Below are 25,130 nucleotides of genomic sequence, written 5' to 3'. Positions count from 1 at the left end.
TCCACTTTTTTGTCATGGTATACACTGTCGTAATTCAGTTTTTTTGTCCATTTTGAATTTGTGTGATAATTGAATAATTTCCACTTTTTTGTTATACACTGTCGTAATTCAGCATTTTTGTCTATTTTGAATTTGTGTGATAATTGAATAATTTCCACTTTTTTGGCATGGTATACACTGTCGTAATTCAGTATTTTTGTCCATTTTGAATTTGTGTGATAATTGAATAATTTCCACTTTTTTGTCATAGTAAACACTGTCGTAATTAAGTATTTTTGTCAATTTTGAATTTGTGTGATAATTGAATAATTTCCACTTTTTTGTCATGGTATACACTGTCGTAATTCAGTATTTTTGTCCATTTTGAATTTGTGTGATAATTGAATACATTTCACTTCTATGTCATGGTATACACTGTCGTAATTCAGTTTTTTTGTCCATTTTGAATTTGTGTGATAATTGAATAATTTCCACTTTTTTGTTATACACTGTCATAATTTAGGATTTTTGTCCATTTTGATTTTATGTGATAATTGAATAAATTCACTTTTATATAATAGTATACACTGTCGTAATTTAGGATTTTTGTCTATTTTGAATTCGCGTGATAATTGAATAATTTCCACTTTTTTGGCATGGTATACACTGTCGTAATTCAGTATTTTTGTCCATTTTGAATTTGTGTGATAATTGAATAATTTCCACTTTTTTGTCATAGTAAACACTGTCGTAATTAAGTATTTTTGTCAATTTTGAATTTGTGTGATAATTGAATAATTTCCACTTTTTTGTCATGGTATACACTGTCGTAATTCAGTATTTTTGTCCATTTTGAATTTGTGTGATAATTGAATACATTTCACTTCTATGTCATGGTATACACTGTCGTAATTCAGTTTTTTTGTCCATTTTGAATTTGTGTGATAATTGAATAATTTCCACTTTTTTGTTATACACTGTCATAATTTAGGATTTTTGTCCATTTTGATTTTATGTGATAATTGAATAAATTCACTTTTATATAATAGTATACACTGTCGTAATTCAGCATTTTTGTCTATTTTGAATTCGCGTGATAATTGAATAATTTCCACTTTTTTGTCATGGTATACACTGTCGTAATTCAGTATTTTTGTCCATTTTGAATTTGTGTGATAATTGAATAATTTCCACTTTTTTGGCATAGTATACACTGTCGTAATTCAGTATTTTTGTCCATTTTGAATTCGTGTGATAATTGAATAATTTCCACTTTTTTGTTATACACTGTCGTAATTCAGCATTTTTGTCTATTTTGAATTTGTGTGATAATTGAATAATTTCCACTTTTTTGTCATGGTATACACTGTCGTAATTCAGTATTTTTGTCCATTTTGAATTTGTGTGATAATTGAATAATTTCCACTTTTTTGTCATGGTATACACTGTCGTAATTCAGTATTTTTGTCCATTTTGAATTTGTGTGATAATTGAATAATTTCCACTTTTATGTCATGGTATACACTGTCGTAATTTAGTATTTTTGCCCATTTTGAATTCGTGTGATAATTGAATAATTTCCACTTTTTTGTTATACACTGTCGTAATTCAGCATTTTTGTCTATTTTGAATTTCGTGTGATAATTGAATAATTTCCACTTTTTTGGCATGGTATACACTGTCGTAATTCAGTTTTTTTTTCCATTTTGAATTTGTGTGATAATTGAATAATTTCCACTTTTTTGTCATAGTAAACACTGTCGTAATTAAGTATTTTTGTCAATTTTGAATTTGTGTGATAATTGAATAATTTCCACTTTTTTGTCATGGTATACACTGTCGTAATTCAGTATTTTTGTCCATTTTGAATTTGTGTGATAATTGAATAAATTTTACTTCTATGTCATGGTATACACTGTCGTAATTCAGTTTTTTTGTCCATTTTGAATTTGTGTGATAATTGAATAATTTCCACTTTTTTGTTATACACTGTCATAATTTAGGATTTTTGTCCATTTTGATTTTATGTGATAATTGAATAAATTCACTTTTATATAATAGTATACACTGTCGTAATTTAGGATTTTTGTCTATTTTGAATTTGTGTGATAATTGAATAATTTCCACTTTTTTGGCATAGTATACACTGTCGTAATTCAGTATTTTTGTCAATTTTGAATTTGTGTGATAATTGAATAATTTCCACTTTTTTGTCATGGTATACACTGTCGTAATTCAGCTTTTTTGTCTATTTTGAATTTGTGTGATAATTGAATAATTTCCACTTTTTTGTCATAGTATACACTGTCGTAATTCAGCTTTTTTGTCTATTTTGAATTTGTGTGATAATTGAATAATTTCCACTTTTTTGTCATAGTATACACTGTCGTAATTCAGTATTTTTGTCCATTTTGAATTTGTGTGATAATTGAATAATTTCCACTTTTTTGTCATGGTATACACTGTCGTAATTCAGTATTTTTGTCTATTTTGAATTTGTGTGATAATTGAATAATTTCCACTTTTTTGGCATGGTATACACTGTCGTAATTCAGTTTTTTTTGTCCATTTTGAATTTGTGTGATAATTGAATAAATTTTACTTCTATGTCATGGTATACACTGTCGTAATTTAGGATTTTTGTCCATTTTGATTGTATGGGATAATTGAATAAATTCACTTTTATATAATAGTATACACTGTCGTAATTTAGGATTTTTGTCCATTTTGATTTCATGTGATAATTGAATAAACTCACTTTAATGTAATGGTATATACACTGTCATAATTTAGGATTTTTGTCCATTTTGATTTTATGGGATAATAGAATAAATTCACTTTAATGTAATGGTATATACTGTCGTAATTTAGGATTTTTGTCCATTTTGATTTTATGGGATAATTGAATAAATTCACTTTTATGTAATAGTATACACTGTCATAATTTAGGATTTTTGTCCATTTTGATTTTATGTGATAATTGAATATTTTCACTTTTATGTAATAGTATACACTGTCGTAATTTAGGATTTTTGTCCATTTTGATTTTATGGGATAATTGAATAAATTCACTTTAATGTAATGGTATACACTGTTGTAACTTAGGATTTTTGTCCATTTTGATTTTATGGGATAATTGAATAAATTCACTTTAATGTAATGGTATACACTGTCATAATTTAGGATTTTTGTCCATTTTGATTTTATGTGATAATTGAATAAATTCACTTTTATATAATAGTATACACTGTCGTAATTCAGTATTTTTGTCTATTTTGAATTTGTGTGATAATTGAATAATTTCCACTTTTTTGGCATAGTATACACTGTCGTAATTCAGTATTTTTGTCAATTTTGAATTTGTGTGATAATTGAATAATTTCCACTTTTTTGTCATAGTATACACTGTCGTAATTCAGTATTTTTGTCAATTTTGAATTTGTGTGATAATTGAATAATTTCCACGTTTTTGTCATGGTATACACTGTCGTAATTCAGTTTTTTTGTCCATTTTTAATTTGTGTGATAATTGAATAATTTCCACTTTTTTGTCATGGTATACACTGTCGTAATTAAGTATTTTTGTCCATTTTGAATTTGTGTGATAATTGAATAAATTCACTTTTATGTAATAGTATACACTGTCATAATTTAGGATTTTTGTCCATTTTGATTTTATGTGATAATTGAATATTTTCACTTTTATGTAATAGTATACACTGTCGTAATTTAGGATTTTTGTCCATTTTGATTTTATGGGATAATTGAATAAATTCACTTTAATGTAATGGTATACACTGTTGTAACTTAGGATTTTTGTCCATTTTGATTTTATGGGATAATTGAATAAATTCACTTTAATGTAATGGTATACACTGTCATAATTTAGGATTTTTGTCCATTTTGATTTTATGTGATAATTGAATAAATTCACTTTTATATAATAGTATACACTGTCGTAATTCAGTATTTTTGTCTATTTTGAATTTGTGTGATAATTGAATAATTTCCACTTTTTTGGCATAGTATACACTGTCGTAATTCAGTATTTTTGTCAATTTTGAATTTGTGTGATAATTGAATAATTTCCACTTTTTTGTCATGGTATACACTGTCGTAATTCAGTATTTTTGTCAATTTTGAATTTGTGTGATAATTGAATAATTTCCACTTTTTTGTCATGGTATACACTGTCGTAATTCAGCTTTTTTGTCTATTTTGAATTTGTGTGATAATTGAATAATTTCCACTTTTTTGGCATGGTATACACTGTCGTAATTCAGTTTTTTTGTCCATTTTGAATTTGTGTGATAATTGAATAAATTTTACTTCTATGTCATGGTATACACTGTCGTAATTCAGTTTTTTTGTCCATTTTGAATTTGTGTGATAATTGAATAATTTCCACTTTTTTGTCATGGTATACACTGTCGTAATTCAGTATTTTTGTCCATTTTGATTTCCTGTGATAATTGAATATTTTCACTTTTATGTAATGGTATACACTGTCATAATTTAGGATTTTTGTCCGTTTTGATTGTATGGGATACTTGAATTTTCCCACTTTTATGTAATGGTATACACTGTCGTAATTTAGGATTTTTTGTCCATTTAGATTTTTTTGTGATAATTGAATGAATTCACTTTTCTGTAATGGTATACACTGTCATAATTTAGGATTTTTGTCCATTTTGATTGTATGGGATAATTGAATAATTTCCACTTTTTTGTCATGGTATACACTGTCGTAATTCAGTTTTTTTGTCCATTTTTAATTTGTGTGATAATTGAATAATTTCCACTTTTTTGTCATGGTATACACTGTCGTAATTTAAGATTTTTGTCCATTTTGATTTTATGGGATAATAGAATAAATTCACTTTTATGTAATAGTATACACTGTCGTAATTTAGGATTTTTGTCCATTTTGATTTAATGGGATAATTGAATAAATTCACTTTAATGTAATAGTATACACTGTCGTAATTTAGGATTTTTGTCCATTTTGATTTTATGGGATAATAGAATAAATTCACTTTAATGTAATGGTATACACTGTCATAATTTAGGATTTTTGTCCATTTTGATTTTATGGGATAATAGAATAAATTCACTTTTATGTAATAGTATACACTGTCGTAATTAAGTATTTTTGTCCATTTTGAATTTGTGTGATAATTGAATAAATTCACTTTTATGTAATAGTATACACTGTCATAATTTAGGATTTTTGTCCATTTTGATTTTATGTGATAATTGAATATTTTCACTTTTATGTAATAGTATACACTGTCGTAATTTAGGATTTTTGTCCATTTTGATTTTATGGGATAATTGAATAAATTCACTTTAATGTAATGGTATACACTGTTGTAACTTAGGATTTTTGTCCATTTTGATTTTATGGGATAATTGAATAAATTCACTTTAATGTAATGGTATACACTGTCATAATTTAGGATTTTTGTCCATTTTGATTTTATGTGATAATTGAATAAATTCACTTTTATGTAATGGTATACACTGTCATAATTTAGGATTTTTGTCCATTTTGATTTTATGTGATAATTGAATAAACTCACTTTAATGTAATGGTATACACTGTCATAATTTAGGATTTTTGTCCATTTTGATTGTATGGGATAATTGAATATTTTCACTTTTATATAATAGTATACACTGTCGTAATTTAGGATTGTGGTCCATTTTGATTGTATGGGATAATTGAATAAATTCACTTTTATATAATAGTATACACTGTCGTAATTTAGGATTTTTGTCCATTTTGATTTTATGTGATAATTGAATAAACTCACTTTAATGTAATGGTATACACTGTCGTAATTTAGGATTTTTGTCCATTTTGATTTTATGGGATAATAGAATAAATTCACTTTAATGTAATGGTATACACTGTCATAATTTAGGATTTTTGTCCATTTTGATTTTATGGGATAATAGAATAAATTCACTTTAATGTAATAGTATACACTGTCGTAATTTAGGATTTTTGTCCATTTTGATTGTATGGGATAATTGAATAAATTCACTTTTATATAATAGTATACACTGTCGTAATTTAGGATTTTTGTCCATTTTGATTTTATGTGATAATTGAATAAACTCACTTTAATGTAATGGTATACACTGTCCTAATTTAGGATTTTTGTCCATTTTGATTTTATGGGATAATAGAATAAATTCACTTTAATGTAATGGTATACACTGTCATAATTTAGGATTTTTGTCCATTTTGATTTTATGGGATAAGAGAATAAATTCACTTTAATGTAATGGTATACACTGTCGTAATTTAGGATTTTTGTCCATTTTGATTTTATGTGATAATTGAATAAATTCACTTTTATGTAATGGTATACACTGTCATAATTTAAGATTTTTGTCCATTTTGATTTTATGGGATAATAGAATAAATTCACTTTAATGTAATCGTATACACTGTCATAATTTAGGATTTTTGTCCATTTTGATTTTATGTGATAATTGAATAAATTCACTTTTATATAATAGTATACACTGTCGTAATTTAGGATTTTTGTCCATTTTGATTTTATGTGATAATTGAATAAATTCACTTTTATATAATAGTATACACTGTCGTAATTCAGTATTTTTGTCCATTTTATTTTATGTGATAATTGAATAAATTCACTTTTATGTAATGGTATACACTGTCGTAATTTAGGATTTTTGTCCATTTTGATTTTATGGGATAATTGAATAAATTCACTTTTATGTAATAGTATACACTGTCATAATTTAGGATTTTTGTCCATTTTGATTTTATGTGATAATTGAATAAATTCACTTTTATATAATAGTATACACTGTCGTAATTCAGTATTTTTGTCCATTTTGATTTTATGTGATAATTGAATAATTTCCACTTTTTTGGCATAGTATACACTGTCGTAATTCAGTATTTTTGTCAATTTTGAATTTGTGTGATAATTGAATAATTTCCACTTTTTTGTCATGGTATACACTGTCGTAATTCAGCTTTTTTGTCTATTTTGAATTTGTGTGATAATTGAATAATTTCCACTTTTTTGTCATGGTATACACTGTCGTAATTCAGTATTTTTGTCAATTTTGAATTTGTGTGATAATTGAATAATTTCCACTTTTTTGTCATGGTATACACTGTCGTAATTCAGCTTTTTTGTCTATTTTGAATTTGTGTGATAATTGAATAATTTCCACTTTTTTGTCATGGTATACACTGTCGTAATTCAGTATTTTTGTCTATTTTGAATTTGTGTGATAATTGAATAATTTCCACTTTTTTGTCATAGTATACACTGTCGTAATTCAGTATTTTTGTACATTTTGAATTCGTGTGATAATTGAATAATTTCCACTTTAATGTAATGGTATACACTGTCGTAATTTAGTATTTTTGTCCATTTTGAATTCGTGTGATAATTGAATAATTTCCACTTTTTTGTTATACACTGTCGAAATTCAGCATTTTTGTCTATTTTGAATTTGTGTGATAATTGAATAATTTCCACTTTTTTGGCATAGTATACACTGTCGTAATTCAGTATTTTTGTCCATTTTGAATTTGTGTGATAATTGAATAATTTCCACTTTTTTGTCATGGTATACACTGTCGTAATTCAGTATTTTTGTCCATTTTGAATTCGTGTGATAATTGAATAATTTCCACTTTTATGTCATGGTATACACTGTCGTAATTTAGTATTTTTGTCCATTTTGAATTCGTGTGATATTTGAATAATTTCCACTTTTTTGTTATACACTGTCGTAATTCAGCATTTTTGTCTATTTTGAATTTCGTGTGATAATTGAATAATTTCCACTTTTTTGTCATGGTATACACTGTCGTAATTCAGTATTTTTGTCCATTTTGAATTCGTGTGATAATTGAATAATTTCCACTTTTATGTCATGGTATACACTGTCGTAATTTAGTATTTTTGTCCATTTTGAATTTGTGTGATAATTGAATAATTTCCACTTTTTTGGCATAGTATACACTGTCGTAATTAAGTATTTTTGTCAATTTTGAATTTGTTTGATAATTGAATAATTTCCACTTTTTTGTCATGGTATACACTGTCGTAATTCAGTATTTTTGTCCATTTTGAATTCGTGTGATAATTGAATAATTTCCACTTTTATGTCATGGTATACACTGTCGTAATTTAGTATTTTTGTCCATTTTGAATTCGTGTGATATTTGAATAATTTCCACTTTTTTGTTATACACTGTCGTAATTCAGCATTTTTGTCTATTTTGAATTTCGTGTGATAATTGAATAATTTCCACTTTTTTGTCATGGTATACACTGTCGTAATTCAGTATTTTTGTCCATTTTGAATTCGTGTGATAATTGAATAATTTCCACTTTTATGTCATGGTATACACTGTCGTAATTTAGTATTTTTGTCCATTTTGAATTTGTGTGATAATTGAATAATTTCCACTTTTTTGGCATAGTATACACTGTCGTAATTAAGTATTTTTGTCAATTTTGAATTTGTTTGATAATTGAATAATTTCCACTTTTTTGTCATGGTATACACTGTCGTAATTCAGCTTTTTTGTCTATTTTGAATTTGTGTGATAATTGAATAATTTCCACTTTTTTGGCATGGTATACACTGTCGTAATTCAGTATTTTTGTCAATTTTGAATTTGTGTGATAATTGAATAATTTCCACTTTTTTGTCATGGTATACACTGTCGTAATTCAGTATTTTTGTCTATTTTGAATTTGTGTGATAATTGAATAATTTCCACTTTTTTGTCATAGTATACACTGTCGTAATTAAGTATTTTTGTCAATTTTGAATTTGTTTGATAATTGAATAATTTCCACTTTTTTGTCATGGTATACACTGTCGTAATTCAGCTTTTTTGTCTATTTTGAATTTGTGTGATAATTGAATAATTTCCACTTTTTTGGCATGGTATACACTGTCGTAATTCAGTATTTTTGTCCATTTTGAATGTGTGATAATTGAATAATTTCCACTTTTTTTGTCATAGTATACACGGTCGTAATTCAGTATTTTTGTCCATTTTTAATTTGTGTGATAATTGAATAATTTCCACTTTTTTGTCATGGTATATACACTGTCGTAATTCAGTATTTTTGTCCATTTTTAATTTGTTTGATAATCGAATAATTTCCACTTTTTTGTCATGGTATACACTGTCGTAATTCAGTTTTTTTGTCCATTTTGAATTTGTGTGATAATTAAATAATTTCCACTTTTTTGTCATAGTATACACTGTCGTAATTAAGTATTTTTGTCAATTTTGAATTTGTGTGATAATTGAATAATTTCCACTTTTTTGTCATGGTATACACTGTCGTAATTCAGCTTTTTTGTCTATTTTGAATTTGTGTGATAATTGAATAATTTCCACTTTTTTGGCATGGTATACACTGTCGTAATTCAGTATTTTTGTCCATTTTGAATTTGTGTGATAATTGAATAAATTTTACTTCTATGTCATGGTATACACTGTCGTAATTCAGTATTTTTGTCCATTTTGAATTTGTGTGATAATTGAATAATTTCCACTTTTTTGTCATAGTATACACTGTCGTAATTCAGTATTTTTGTCTATTTTGAATTTGTGTGATAATTGAATAATTTCCACTTTTTTGTCATAGTATACACTGTCGTAATTCAGCTTTTTTGTCTATTTTGAATTTGTGTGATAATTGAATAATTTCCACTTTTTTGTCATAGTATACACTGTCGTAATTCAGCTTTTTTGTCTATTTTGAATTTGTGTGATAATTGAATAATTTCCACTTTTTTGCCATGGTATACACTGTCGTAATTCAGTATTTTTGTCCATTTTGAATTTGTGTGATAATTGAATAAATTTTACTTCTATGTCATGGTATACACTGTCGTAATTCAGTTTTTTTGTCCATTTTGAATTTGTGTGATAATTGAATAATTTCCACTTTTTTGTTATACACTGTCGAAATTCAGCATTTTTGTCTATTTTGAATTTGTGTGATAATTGAATAATTTCCACTTTTTTGGCATAGTATACACTGTCGTAATTCAGTATTTTTGTCCATTTTGAATTTGTGTGATAATTGAATAATTTCCACTTTTTTGTCATGGTATACACTGTCGTAATTCAGTATTTTTGTCCATTTTGAATTCGTGTGATAATTGAATAATTTCCACTTTTATGTCATGGTATACACTGTCGTAATTTAGTATTTTTGTCCATTTTGAATTCGTGTGATATTTGAATAATTTCCACTTTTTTGTTATACACTGTCGTAATTCAGCATTTTTGTCTATTTTGAATTTCGTGTGATAATTGAATAATTTCCACTTTTTTGGCATAGTATACACTGTCGTAATTCAGTTTTTTTGTCCATTTTGAATTTCGTGTGATAATTGAATAATTTCCACTTTTTTGTCATAGTATACACTGTCGTAATTAAGTATTTTTGTCAATTTTGAATTTGTGTGATAATTGAATAATTTCCACTTTTTTGTCATGGTATACACTGTCGTAATTCAGTATTTTTGTCTATTTTGAATTTGTGTGATAATTGAATAATTTCCACTTTTATGTCATGGTATACACTGTCGTAATTCAGTATTTTTGTCCATTTTGAATTCGTGTGATAATTGAATAATTTCCACTTTTTTTGTCATAGTATACACGGTCGTAATTCAGTATTTTTGTCCATTTTTAATTTGTGTGATAATTGAATAATTTCCACTTTTTTGTCATGGTATATACACTGTCGTAATTCAGTATTTTTGTCCATTTTTAATTCGTGTGATAATCGAATAATTTCCACTTTTTTGTCATGGTATACACTGTCGTAATTCAGTTTTTTTGTCCAGTTTGAATTTGTGTGATAATTAAATAATTTCCACTTTTTTGTCATAGTATACACTGTCGTAATTAAGTATTTTTGTCAATTTTGAATTTGTGTGATAATTAAATAATTTCCACTTTTTTGTCATAGTATACACTGTCGTAATTAAGTATTTTTGTCAATTTTGAATTTGTGTGATAATTGAATAATTTCCACTTTTTTGTCATGGTATACACTGTCGTAATTCAGTATTTTTGTCTATTTTGAATTTGTGTGATAATTGAATAATTTCCACTTTTTTGGCATGGTATACACTGTCGTAATTCAGTATTTTTGTCCATTTTGAATTTGTGTGATAATTGAATAAATTTTACTTCTATGTCATGGTATACACTGTCGTAATTCAGCTTTTTTGTCCATTTTGAATTCGTGTGATAATTGAATAATTTCCACTTTTTTGTCATGGTATACACTGTCGTAATTCAGCTTTTTTGTCTATTTTGAATTTGTTTGATAATTGAATAATTTCCACTTTTTTGTCATAGTATACACTGTCGTAATTCAGTATTTTTGTCCATTTTGAATGTGTGATAATTGAATAATTTCCACTTTTTTGTCATGGTATACACTGTCGTAATTCAGCTTTTTTGTCTATTTTGAATTTGTGTGATAATTGAATAATTTCCACTTTTTTGTCATGGTATACACTGTCGTAATTCAGTATTTTTGTCCATTTTGAATTTGTGTGATAATTGAATAATTTCCACTTTTTTGTCATGGTATACACTGTCGTAATTCAGTATTTTTGTCAATTTTGAATTTGTGTGATAATTGAATAATTTCCACTTTTTTGTCATGGTATACACTGTCGTAATTCAGTATTTTTGTCCATTTTGAATTTGTGTGATAATTGAATAATTTCCACTTTTTTGTCATGGTATACACTGTCGTAATTCAGTATTTTTGTCAATTTTGAATTTGTGTGATAATTGAATAATTTCCACTTTTTTGTCATGGTATACACTGTCGTAATTCAGTATTTTTGTCAATTTTGAATTTGTGTGATAATTGAATAATTTCCACTTTTTTGGCATGGTATACACTGTCGTAATTCAGTATTTTTGTCTATTTTGAATTTGTGTGATAATTGAATAATTTCCACTTTTTTGGCATGGTATACACTGTCGTAATTCAGTATTTTTGTCCATTTTGATTTCCTGTGATAATTGAATAATTTCCACTTTTTTGGCATGGTATACACTGTCGTAATTCAGTATTTTTGTCTATTTTGAATTTGTGTGATAATTGAATAATTTCCACTTTTTTGGCATGGTATACACTGTCGTAATTCAGTATTTTTGTCCATTTTGATTTCCTGTGATAATTGAATATTTTCACTTTTATGTAATAGTATACACTGTCATAATTTAGGATTTTTGTCCGTTTTGATTGTATGGGATAATTGAATATTTTCACTTTTATATAATAGTATACACTGTCGTAATTTAGGATTTTTGTCCATTTTGATTTTATGTGATAATGGAATTTTTCCACTTTTATGTAATAGTATACACTGTTGTAATTTAGGATTTTTGTCCATTTTGATTTTATGGGATAATTGAATAAATTCACTTTTATATGATAGCATATTTAATTATAAGCAGATTTAATTATACATTTTTTCTTTTGAAGAGTAGTATATATATATATATATACACACACAAACACACACACACACACACACATTTATCTGTGTTTCTTATATATGCAAATGTTTGTCATATAATTGAAATATAATTCTAAACAGTTAATTTTTTTAAGTTGTATTATTTGTAATACTAAAAGCACTAAAAAACTTAAAGTTAGCAAGTCATAATTTTTTTTGATAAATCATCGTATACATACACACACTTAAATATTAGATATATTATTATATGATAATACATATAATTATAAATATAATTAGTTTATTTAAATATTTATACATGTACTGTGTGTATATAAACTAATATATTACTAAAAAAAATTTAACTAAAAAAAAGTGTGTATATATATATATATATATATTTGTAATTTTAATGTTTTAAACTGAAAGTAGTTTTATGTTTTTGAAGAATAAAGTAATCAAGTCATTATTATATTTCATAAAAATCCCATCAGGTTGGTAATGAAATGAGTCTGAAGTCTCACCTTTGGCCTCAAAGGTCATTTTGACGCTTCCCCATTCGGTCTCCTGCCTGGATAAGAGCCGGAACTCCAGCGGAGCTTCAGGAGACACTTCAGGAGCCGGAAGATACCAGTTCTTCCTAAAACAGTGAGAGAAACGTCACGCGGTTTAATGGGATAGTTCACCCAAAAATGAGCATTCTGTCATCATTCACTCGCCCTCATTTTGTTCCAAACCTGTATGAGTTTCTTTCGTCTGCTTAAAACAAAAGAAGATATTTTGAAGAATGTTAGAACAACCATTCACTACCATTAAGGATGAGAATTTATTCAGGAGAAGTAATGAGAATAAATTTATGAAATGTATTGTTTCATTTGGGAAAACGGCCATATGAACACAGACACTCGGATGTCTTCGGGGCAACCCGTCAAAATAAAAGTTCGGTGTAAAATGAAGAAATTGACAATATAGGCTACTGTTGTATCCTAGATTTAGCTATGTCTCTTTGTAATAATAATACGCCTCTACTAATAATAATAATTATGCCTAGATGGTTGCTTATTTTTCACTTGATCTTTAAAGGAACTGTAGGTAAGAAATGTATTTCAATTAATCATAAAATGGCCCTGATATGTCACTAGACATTAATAAATCATGTTAATTTCAAACATTTCTATCACTGCCAACTGTAGTCCGGCAGGATAATGTCACGTTAACGTTGTTGTTGCAGCCCTCAGCTGATGTTGATGATGTCATGTTGTGTTTTGGCCTGAAGCTCCGCCCTCCACCTATCAACCAATCACGAGTCAGTAGTGTTTGGGTTGCCAGATCTGCTCTAGTTCCCACAGCTGCAGATCTACAAACGTTCTGCTGATCCTGCAGCCAATCTGGCAACCTCGAGTCAGGGGGAGGGGGAGACACCGCTCTACAGTCATTTAAAGTGATTGCAGGACCAGTTTTGGCCACAATCTTACATACACTTCCTTTAAACAATGTGTAATTTTAAACAGCATAGGCTATCCTTTTAATGTTTATGTATTATTTACTATATGTAATACAATTTTAGAAAAAGTTAAATTAAATTTTAAAAAACATTTTTTGCGGTGGTACCAATATTGTTACCGAATACAGTCAAATTTGTATGGTATTGGTACCAATTACTGGAATTTTGGTAACGTGACATCCCTAACTACCATAGTATTTTTATCCCTACTATGGTAGTGAATTAGCCTGACGTGGTCATACTCAGCTCTAGTCAGAATATGAGTCCGAGGGCCCTATCTTGCACCCAGTGCAATTGACTTTGTACACCGACGCATGTGTCATTCCTATTTTGCCCCCGCGCAAAGCGCGCTTTTCCCTCCACAGAAGCACGTCGCTAAACTAGTGAATGAACTTGCGCTCCCTGGGCGGTTCAGCGCAAAAAAGGAGGCGTGTTCCGGCGCAAACAATCCCTGGAGCTATTTTGCTGTTCCATTAAACAATTGCGCCACTGACCAGAAAAAAACCTAGTCTAAAGTCAGTGGCGCGTTGCGCGTTGTTCATTATGCTATTTTAAGGGCGCATGCTTGACCATAATGTATAGCGTGCACAACGCGCAACACTTTGCTCATGTAATCTACACAGATTCAACAGTTATTTTTGCAAATCATAATATTAACACATGAGATGACGGAAATCATTGTGGTGTGCCACGAAAATGTGAAAAAATAGGCATAAATCTAGCTTACAAATTATTCAGGCTAATTGTAGTAATTAAGGATCAGACCTGTTTGCCCAATAGTGGCCAGACATATCTGTATATAAGGACATCTGACAAATTGGTTTGTCCGTCAAGAACCAGAAAAAAAAAAAATCGACTAAAAAACTGAAAAACTGTTTAACCGACGCCTGTTTAACCGAAGCTCTTTTGGGTGGGTTTCTCCCATCTCCATACAACACAACTTCTCTGTCTTTCACTGCTCTTCCAAGAACATCAGGCTCCTCGGCTGTGAACCGCTCCTGGCGTGTGCCTGGTAAATACGCCATAATAATAGCAACCCATAATGGAACTTGCGCAGCTGCTTTTAAAGGTAATGTTGGATGCCGCTCTGATTGGTTTATTCACGTTACGCCCAAACCACACCTATGAATAATGAAGCTACTTCAGACCAACCCATTTTAGATTTGCGCCGGGCGCAAGAGCCATTTATCCTGCAGGAAAATAGCAACAGCGCCGAGACCCGCCCACAAAGTTACTTGTGCTTTGACACTTGTGTTTCAGATCGTTAATATAGGGCCCATAGTCTCCATTGGGCTGTGATTATGGGGCGTGTTTCAACCCAACCAGGAAAGAACTCAATTGGATAGACCTACAACCAATCAGAGCAGCGGAGCGAAGCATTGTCATTCAAATGTCAACAGAGCTCAACTGTACTGTGTTGCCAAGTCAGCGTTTTTTCCCGCGGGTTGTTTTCTATGTCCGGAACTATAATGTATGGCGGAATAGCACTTCTGAGAGTACTTCCCTCTCTCATTTCTGTCCATAGGGGGAGACGTGAGGGAGGATTGTTCAGTCGGGACTTTTTACTGCGCCGAGCCGAAGTACTCTCAGAAGTGCTATTCTGCCACACATTATAGTTCTCCTTTTTAATCCGCTTAGAAACGCGCCACGTTTTATTTTGTCACCATACTAGGTCGTTCAACTATTGATGTAACTGTATCTAAATAGGGGAACCGTGGAGGAGTTTGGTGTCTTCTAACTTGATCTCTGTTTGGTACCATAGTGAATGAACTGGGCTTAGTGAGCTAAGCTAAATGCTATCAGATCGTCACCGCGCGTCAGAGAGATTAAGAGCACACACTGAGACGAGAGAGGTTTAGTCAAGAGAATAACATAGTTTAATATGAAAAAGCGGTGTAGTATCCCTTTAAATTTTAGTGAATATTGTCAAAAACCCTGGCGGTGGCTGCCAACTTTTTTTTTTAAACGCTGGCGAGGAAAGAGTTAACGCTTCATCCTCCTTTCGGATTCACTCACTTGACGAGGAACTTGACGGGCAGGAACCATGGGAAGCCGCAGTATGGCAGCTGGTCCTGGCAGCTGGAGCGGATGCTGTCGTTGATCTGTGGGATATGAGGAGTGATGTGCTGCATGCCGGTGTAATCCAGACTGTTGATCCATAAGCCGGAGTCAGAGCTCTGGAGAGACCCGTCCAGCGCGTGAAACCTGCGTGTGGTGTGCTGGAGGAACACATTTTAATTTCTTTATTTGAATCCACCAATCAAATTTCTTACAGAACGGATTCAAATATTCTCAGAGTTAGCACAGCTTTGACATTAAGGGTACATAAAACATCGCTTACGCCACACAATAAGGCTGCCTATCTCACACACACACACACACACGCACACGCACACGCACACGCACACGCACACGCACACACACACACACACACACAGTTTCCATGTTTTATGGGGACTTTCCATAGACGTAATGGATTTTATATTGTACAAACAGTATTTTCTATCGCCCTACACTGCCCCTAAACCTACCCATCACACACACACACACACACACACACACACACACACACACACACACACACACACACACACACACACACACACACACACACACACACACACACACACACACACACACACACAAACACACACACAGACACAGAAACACACACAGAGACACACACACATTTTGTTTTAAATACACTAGGACTATGATCTCAGACCATACTGTCCTTATGTCAAATAAAATAAACATTAACTGAAAATAAGTTTTTTCTTTAAATACAATATTTCAGATAAATGCGTTTCTTTTGAACTTTCAATTCAACAAATAATTGTTGAAAAACTGTTTCAACACTGATAATAATCATTAATGTTTCTTGAGCAGTAAATCAGGAATAATATGAATATTATTTAATAATATTTCACAATATTCCAGCTTTTTTGTATTTCTAATAACATAAATGCAGCCTTGGTGAGCAGAAGAAACTTCTTTAAAAACATTTAAAAAATGTAACCGTTCTAAAACTTTTGACCGGTAGTGTGTCTATATAGTTTTTATGGTAACATTTTACAATAAGTTTTCATTTGTTAACTCTAACCCAACTAACGATACTTCTGCAGCATTAAACAGTATGGTTGTACCAGTATGGTTTGCGTTTGAGTAAACTGTAATAACCTGCAGTGACGGCAGTACCTGGACAAACACCCGTTTGGGTCGCGGGCAGGACGGGTCACCAGAATACGGGAAGAACAGACCACAGCAGACCAGAACAAACATCAGCGTGAACACTGACCCCAGACCAGCCAAGATCCGCTTCGTACTGCCAGACAGATAGATGAAATGCATCTGCAGAGAGAGAGAGAGAGAGAGAGAGAGAGAGAGAGAGAGAGAGAGAGAGAGAGAGAGAGAGAGAGAGAGAGAGAGAGAGAGAGAGAGTGAGTGAGAGAGAGAGAGAGAGAGAGAGAGAGAGAGAGAGAGAGAGAGAGAGAGAGAGAGAGAGAGAGACAGAGAGAGAATTTTAAATGTTTCAATTTGAAAGTTTGAATTTGAACATTTCAATTTGACGGTTTGAATTAAAATGTTTGAATTTTAATGTCTGAGTTAAAATATTTGAATTAAAATGTTTAAATTTGAATATTTCACATTTTTAATGTTTTAATATCAATGTTTGAATTAAAATGTTTCATTTGAATGTTTGAATTTAACTGTTTGAATTTTACTGTTTGAATTTGAATATTTGAATTAAAGGCACAATATGTAATGTTTCAGCATTAAAAATATAAAAGATCACTATATCTATGTTATATATTTTTAAAGTTGTGTGTTTACATTATCCCGACAGTTCCAATTAACTTCTAAATCCAGAGAAATTAATATTTTAATTCGAAGACACGGACCGTGTCTTTATTTCCGTTATGTCGCCAGTCTTTCACGTCATATCCACGTTTGCGTCTTGCTTCCTGCGGAACTCGGCGGAACCATAGATATCTATGGGCGGAACCGCCAAACTCAAAGAGGAACACTGACAGACAGTATAAGGGGAACCCCCGTATAAAAAAGTCTGTATGATAATGGATCATGACTACTCTTTGCCTGTACGTTTTGCCAGCTCAACAAAGCGCAAACGTAAGGGTGAAAAAAATGACCCGAGAAGATTTTGGGACAGTAGAAGAAGCAAGAGATGTGTAAACCTTGGAGAAGCCTTTGAAAGATGGCGAAATCTTCGTGACAAGCTCGGACTGCAGAGAGATGCTGATCTCGCTTGCGTTTTAATAAACAGGTAATTTAAGTAACCATTCAGCTAACATAATAATCATATAATCATAACATGCTGTATGTTTGCATATTGCATAGCGATCTTGACCACATTGAGACGCGTTTAGCTGAATACGTATACATTTTGTATTGTATCGGCTTTTCAAACAGGCGGATTCTGTGTTTTTGGAGACTGAAACTGAGACTTTTTAAAACTGATAGTATATTTCTATCGGTATATTTGGTGACACGATGATGTCATGTGTAAAACGCAGATGGACTAGCTATTATTGGTTTTATATGTAGCTGGAGAAAGTAACGTTAGCTTCATAAGGTAATATGCCACTATCTTGGTCAATTAATATAAGGTGACCGTCACTTTTATCATATGTTAATACTAGCTACATATAATATTGATTTAATAATGATCTACTTATTCATATATCTCTGAGTTCCAAAATAAATGTTTATTAGAATGATTGATGAACGTGGGGAGCGACACAGCGCGTGTTCCAATGAACAACGTATTGCTGGAGCTGGTTCTCTCATTTACTATGTTTTATGTTGGTAATGATAAACTAAATTGAAATTTATTTCCTTATTGAACAGTTGATATACAGAATGTTCGACAATCGCGGATGTCATGTCAATATATCTATAATTTGAGTAACTCAAATTATGATGCACGGTTAATATGTCAACATAGCCTACCAACTTACAGGTGTGTTGACATAGCGACCGCCCGCACAACATTCTGTCTCGCACATTATCTAACGTTACTGATAAGTTTGTTAAGTAACGGTAGCTCGCTGCTATTTCATTAGATTGACATTACATAAAGTGAAAAGCCGTAACTAAACTTAACAATAATAGAGATGTAATATAACAATCAATTACCTTGTCAGTGCACATGTTTTCTGCTGGAGATGCCAGATTCGCTGGTTGACAGTGGCAATAATGACAACAACTCCCATGAGCCCACGCACTTTCCCCACGTCATCAAAGTACGTCAGTTGTTATTATTTTAAATGAGTGACCCCTAGTGGCCAAAAGTTGCATACTGCACGTTTAAACTGTTTGAATTTGACTGTTTGAATTTGAATATTTTAATATTGAATTAAACTGTTTGAATTTGACTGTTTGAATTTGAATATTTGAATATTTGAATTTAACTGTTTGAATTTGACTGTTTGAATTTGAATATTTGAATATTTGAATTTAACTGTTTGAATTTGACTGTTTGAATTTGAATATTTGAATTAAAATGTATGAATTAAAATGTTTAAATTTGAAGGTTTGAATTTGACTGTTTGAATTTTAATGTTTGAATTTAACTGTTTGAATTTGACTGTTATAATTTGACTGTTTGAATTTTAATATTTTAATATTTGAATTAAACTGTTTGAATTTAACTGTTTGAATTTGACTGTTTGAATTTGACTGTTTGAATTTGAATATTTGAATTAAAATGTATGAATTAAAATGTTTAAATTTGAAGGTTTGAATTTGACTGTTTGAATTTAACTGTTTGAATTTTAATATTTGAATATTTGAATTAAACTATTTGAATTTGACTGTTTGAATTTAACTGTTTGAATTTGACTGTTTGAATTTAACTGTTTGAATTTGACTGTTTGAATTTGACTGTTTGAATTTGAATATTTGAATATTTGAATTAAACTGTTTGAATTTGACTGTTTGAATTTGAATATTTGAATTAAAATGTATGAATTAAAATGTTTAAATTTGAAGGTTTGAATTTGACTGTTTGAATTTAACTGTTTGAATTTTAATATTTGAATATTTGAATTAAACTATTTGAATTTGACTGTTTGAATTTAACTGTTTGAATTTGACTGTTTGAATTTAACTGTTTGAATTTGACTGTTTGAATTTGACTGTTTGAATTTGAATATTTGAATATTTGAATTAAACTGTTTGAATTTGACTGTTTGAATTTGAATATTTGAATTAAAATGTATGAATTAAAATGTTTAAATTTGAAGGTTTGAATTTTACTGTCTAATGGGTCAGTGTATATTTTGGCCATTCAATTTTCCTTAAAGAAACGGGTATTCAAACACAAAAAACGGCTCCTTTTTCGTTTTTTTCATTTAAAAAAAAAAACGAAAAACAAGAATTCAGCTTGATTTTTCGTTTTTCGTTCAGAGGTAGAAAATGAATAAACAGCTTGAATATTCGATTTCTACACATGGACGGTAATTATACGCCTGTGTCCGCTGATTGGTCAGCCGAAGATCAAACTGCTCTTCCTCAGTTAAAGGGTTACTTCAGCGATTAGCATATGGCTTTGTATCAGTAGAAACCCTGGAGAATATTCAAATTATTGTGCTTTCCCCCCTCATATCTCCCTGAGACGAGAGATTTATGCATTTTATTTCTGGAAAAATTCCTCCTATGATGCAAAATGACGATTTTTGCATCATAGGAGGAATGTTTGCCCAGAGGCTAAAGACTACAGCCAGTAGAGGGAGCCATTTCTGCATGTTTTGAATCCGGCATTGGGGGATGGGAGATTACACTCAGCTGGCAGGGAGAGCTCAGCTTGCAGACAGGATCATTTAAACGGAGCTATGGTGAGCAATGTAAGTCTTTTAACTTCTCAAATTCATTTCTATGAAAGTTAAGCTTGCAAAGGCATGAACTGAAACACGTGCCAGACTGAACTCCTGTGTGAATGTATGCCGCGAGTGTAGTCGCGATTACCTCAGCTCTCATCATTCGTGCAGTTAGTGCTCAGGGCTGTGACACTCGCGCGGTGACTCACTCATTATATTGAACAGACACGTTCAGTTTTTAATTGTAGTGTCTCTAACTCAGTCACAGTAATGAAGTTGGTGGTGTTGGGAATGGCCTCACAGGGCAGCGAAGCATTCTGGGAATTGTAGTCTTTCATCCCCATGGGACAAAAATACATTTTCTGTCTTTTCTCAGTCTAGAAGACACCAAATTCAAAAATAATTTCACATTTCTACTGCATTGATGACCCAGTTTAAATACAGATTCATCTTCCCAGCGCTGAAGTACCCCTTTAAGCACAGCAGAATAAAAGTCTGTGCTGCTACAGTATAGGCCTACGGCTTCTTAACAAGTGTATTGCAGCTACATTTTATCTTTTATTAATCAAACAACCAGACTAACGAATGGCTCGACACGACCCATACCCCCAGGGAAAGAGCCTAGACAGGACTTTCCTCTGTGTATAAATTCACATAGGCCTGGGTATGGCAGGATTACAGCTGTCCACCCCGGTTGCCCAGTCTTAAAAAAAAAAAAAGTTAATTAAGATATAAATTAATATAATTAGTTATTTAATATTTTAAACACTAATACAAAACTGATAACTGACAACCAGAGAACAATAGTTAAATTAATAGTCTTAAATAAGTCTTAAATTACGTCGGGTTAAATAAACTAAATAAGCATACAAACATGCCAAACAATCAAGCGAAGACCAGCATGTAGGCTAAAAGTTCAGGAAATACGCAGCAGCTATAGCTACCTTTGTTTTTGAGTTTATTTAATCAATATTGAGTATTAGCCTAATTGATACAGAACAAAATGGTGTGTGTTATTTTCTTTGCCATGTTAACTTCCAAAGAACAGCATGTGGGTTCTCTCCGCGCTGTTTTGACAGAGAAAATCTGACACACAGATTTTGAGAGTTGCCCATCCAAACAAAACAGAAGTCTACAGGAGATGTGAGGAACATTGTGTACAACACTACATAGCCATAAGTGGATTTTAAATTTACAAGGACCTAGGGATGGGTACCGAAAGGTACCGGGGGATTTTTACACAGAAGAAAGCCCTGTCTAGGTTGAGGCTCTGCCCCTGAATGTGTCGAGCCATTCGTTAGTCTGGTTGTTTGATTAATAAAAGATTAAATGTAGCTGCAATAAATGCGTTAACAATCCGTACAGCTGTATCAGCACAGGACTTTTATTCTGCTGTGCTGAACTGAGGAAGAGCAGTTTGATCTTCGGCTGACCAATCAGCAGACACAGGCGTATAATTACCGCCCACGTGTAGAAATCGAATATTCAAGCTGTTTATTCATTTTCTACCTCTGAACAAAAAAAGGAAAAATCAAGCTGAATTCTTGTTTTTCGTTTTGTTTAAAAAAATGAAAAAAACGAAAAAGGAGACGTTTTTTGTTTTTGAATACCCGTTTCTATAAGGAAAATCAAATGGCCAAAATATACACTGACCCAATGTTTCTAATTTAAATATTTGAATTTTTAATGTTTGAATTTGAATGTTTGAATTTGACTGTTTCATGTTAAAATTTGACTGTTTGAACTTGAATGTTTAAATTTGAACGTTTGAATTTGAATTTACTGTTACAGTTAGCCTGTATGACTCACAAAATAGGAAGACAGAATCACGGTTGCCAGGGTAACAATTGACGCCAGGACGACATCGGGTGGGATTTCGGTTCCGCTGCGGCCCAGGATGGGTGTAAAGATCTCAAAAACCACCCAGATGAGGAACATGATGTGGACGTACGGTACAGTGAGACCCAACAGGTACAGGACAGAGTACTGAAGAGATGCTCCTGCACACACACACACACACACAAACACACACACACCACTGAAACAGCACTAATGACCATCAGCACAATGGCCATGTATCATGAGTGACCACATTTAAACATCAGAGCCCTAATTCCTGCCCTTTGACCCCATCCTGAGCTAAACTACTGCTGACCCGAGACCTAAAACACCACAAATGGATGGCAAAATAAAAGTCGAGTTATAATACAAATATATATATATTTTTTTTGCAAATGTTATAAATTTGCATACAGACATTATATATTAAAAAAATACATTTTAAAAAGGCTTTTATTTTAAAATATTGGTGATATAGCATATAATTTTTTCAACACACTATCTATATACCTGACTTTTTTATACTTGTATAGCACTTAAAATAGCACAAAAATATCATAATATGTAATTAATACCTTAAGCAACCATGACAGCTGTAAAACAAAATGTCTCAAATAAATACACCTCAGTATTGATCCTTGTAATGTAAAGACACTTGCAGAAGGGGGTGTGTGTGTGGCGTGACCTCTGACCTCTGGCTCTGAAGTGCTTTCTGAGCAGCAGTTTACTGGCGAGAGGAAACACGACCATCATCATCGGCACGTAAGCTGAACATAAGCCACGCTGAGTGAGGAAGAGCAGCACACAACACCACAACAGCAGACTGACGTCGAAGAAGAGCTCGGCCAGATCCACACGACGCGTGCTCTACACACACACACACACACACAAGAGACACAAACATGAATAACACTGGTGAGCTCTTCATCACGGCTCCTGTTAGTGGGTGGGATACATTAGGCAGCAACTGAACATTTTGTCCTCAGAGTTGATGTGTGTGAAGCAGGAGAAATGGGCAAGCGTAAGGATTTGAGCGAGTTTGACAAGGGCCAGATTGTGACGGCTAGACGACTGGGTCAGAGCATCTCCAAAACTGCAGCTCTTGTGGGCTGTTCCCGGTCTGCAGTGGTCAGTATCTATAAAAAGTGGAGGACCAGTGGAGAACCGGCCACAGGGTCATGGGCGGCCAAGGCTCATTGATGCACGTGGGGAGCGAAGGCTGGCCCGTGTGGTCCGATCAAACAGACGAGCTACTGGAGCTCAAACTGCTCCAGAAGTTAATGCTGGTTCTGATAGAAAGCTGGCAGAATACACAGAGCCTCACACACACTCTGTTTGCAGTGCATATTTTTTCCCGTACCCATTTTAACAGATTACAGCTTTCACACTGCAAGCGGATGCAGTCCGGCGATCGTTTCCACAACGAGTCTATTTTTTGCTGTGTTGGATGCGCTGAATTAAAGTGACAGGTAACCATAGGGCCTTTAAAATGAAGGTTACAAAAGAAAAGTTTATTAAGAATGAGAATATAGAAGGATATTGAGATATATTTAACCCTTAAATGCATACCTCGGGTCGTTAGCGACCAGAGACGTCATTCACTACCCTGCTCCTCATTCATTTTTTTTAAAGTTAGACATCAACCTTCTTAGTATTCCTCAATCAATCCATTTTAAACAATATAACAAGAAAAAAATAATAGAATTATAATTGAATGCCTGTTTTTTCACTAGTTTTCTGTCAAAATTGTATAGGGTCGCTAACGACCCGAGGTGTGTAGGATTGTACGTATATATTTTTTGCACAATAATAAATGAATCTATAATGACGAAATACGGCGCAATTCACCTTTATTCCACAAGGTGGCAATGTCTGATACCCAATGATGAAGTGATGTTTAACTCATAGTTACCTCTGACAGAAAACGAAACAATAATTATAATCTGCAAAACTTGAAATGTCTCAGTGATTTACTGCAGAGAGCAAGTACTAAACACAATCAGATATTAGTGTCACTGTCTCTTGATGATGGATGTGCTCAAGAAGCTGTCAGTGATCATAATATTGATTTTGAAGACATTGAAAATGAGTTTGGAGAATATGCTGGAGATGGCGAATATGAGCAGATGCTGAATATACTGGTAAACGAGCTCTGACGAGGACAGATGATGATGGTATTAAACATCTGCTCAAACTGAATCCTTCCAAGCTCCAAAAGGGAACGAAATAGGTTTTATTTTATTCTTCTGTGAGTGTTACTCTAATATCAGAAGTTGTATATATTGTTACGACAGGTAGAGGTCTATCCATGATAAATATAGATCCGGGTCGCTAACGACCCCAATATGTAAGAATGTTTTGCGAAACAGTCATGCATTTAAGGGTTAATACTTTTAGAGTTACAGGCACAATAAGGGAACGATAGCATTGATGGCAATGTT

At 31.8% G+C, this 25,130-nt stretch overlaps 1 protein-coding gene across 1 annotated transcript in view; it reads right to left on the bottom strand.

The window, feature by feature from the left end:
- Positions 1–25,130, bottom strand: part of ermp1 (endoplasmic reticulum metallopeptidase 1) — a 72,930-nt gene that overhangs the window by 22,418 nt on the left and 25,382 nt on the right. The window contains exons 9-13 of the mRNA XM_067422749.1: positions 23,382–23,556; positions 22,660–22,850; positions 17,210–17,362; positions 16,028–16,230; positions 13,032–13,147 (exon numbers count right to left, since the gene is read on the bottom strand). Of these exons, the coding sequence (XP_067278850.1) occupies positions 13,032–13,147; positions 16,028–16,230; positions 17,210–17,362; positions 22,660–22,850; positions 23,382–23,556 (838 nt within the window). The remainder of the gene's footprint in view (positions 1–13,031; positions 13,148–16,027; positions 16,231–17,209; positions 17,363–22,659; positions 22,851–23,381; positions 23,557–25,130) is intronic.

Source organism: Pseudorasbora parva, chromosome 18, assembly GCF_024679245.1.
Source record: "Pseudorasbora parva isolate DD20220531a chromosome 18, ASM2467924v1, whole genome shotgun sequence".
NCBI lineage: Eukaryota > Metazoa > Chordata > Actinopteri > Cypriniformes > Gobionidae > Pseudorasbora > Pseudorasbora parva.
Note: the sequence above shows the minus strand (reverse complement) of the source record. Positions and strands in the feature narration are given on the sequence as shown.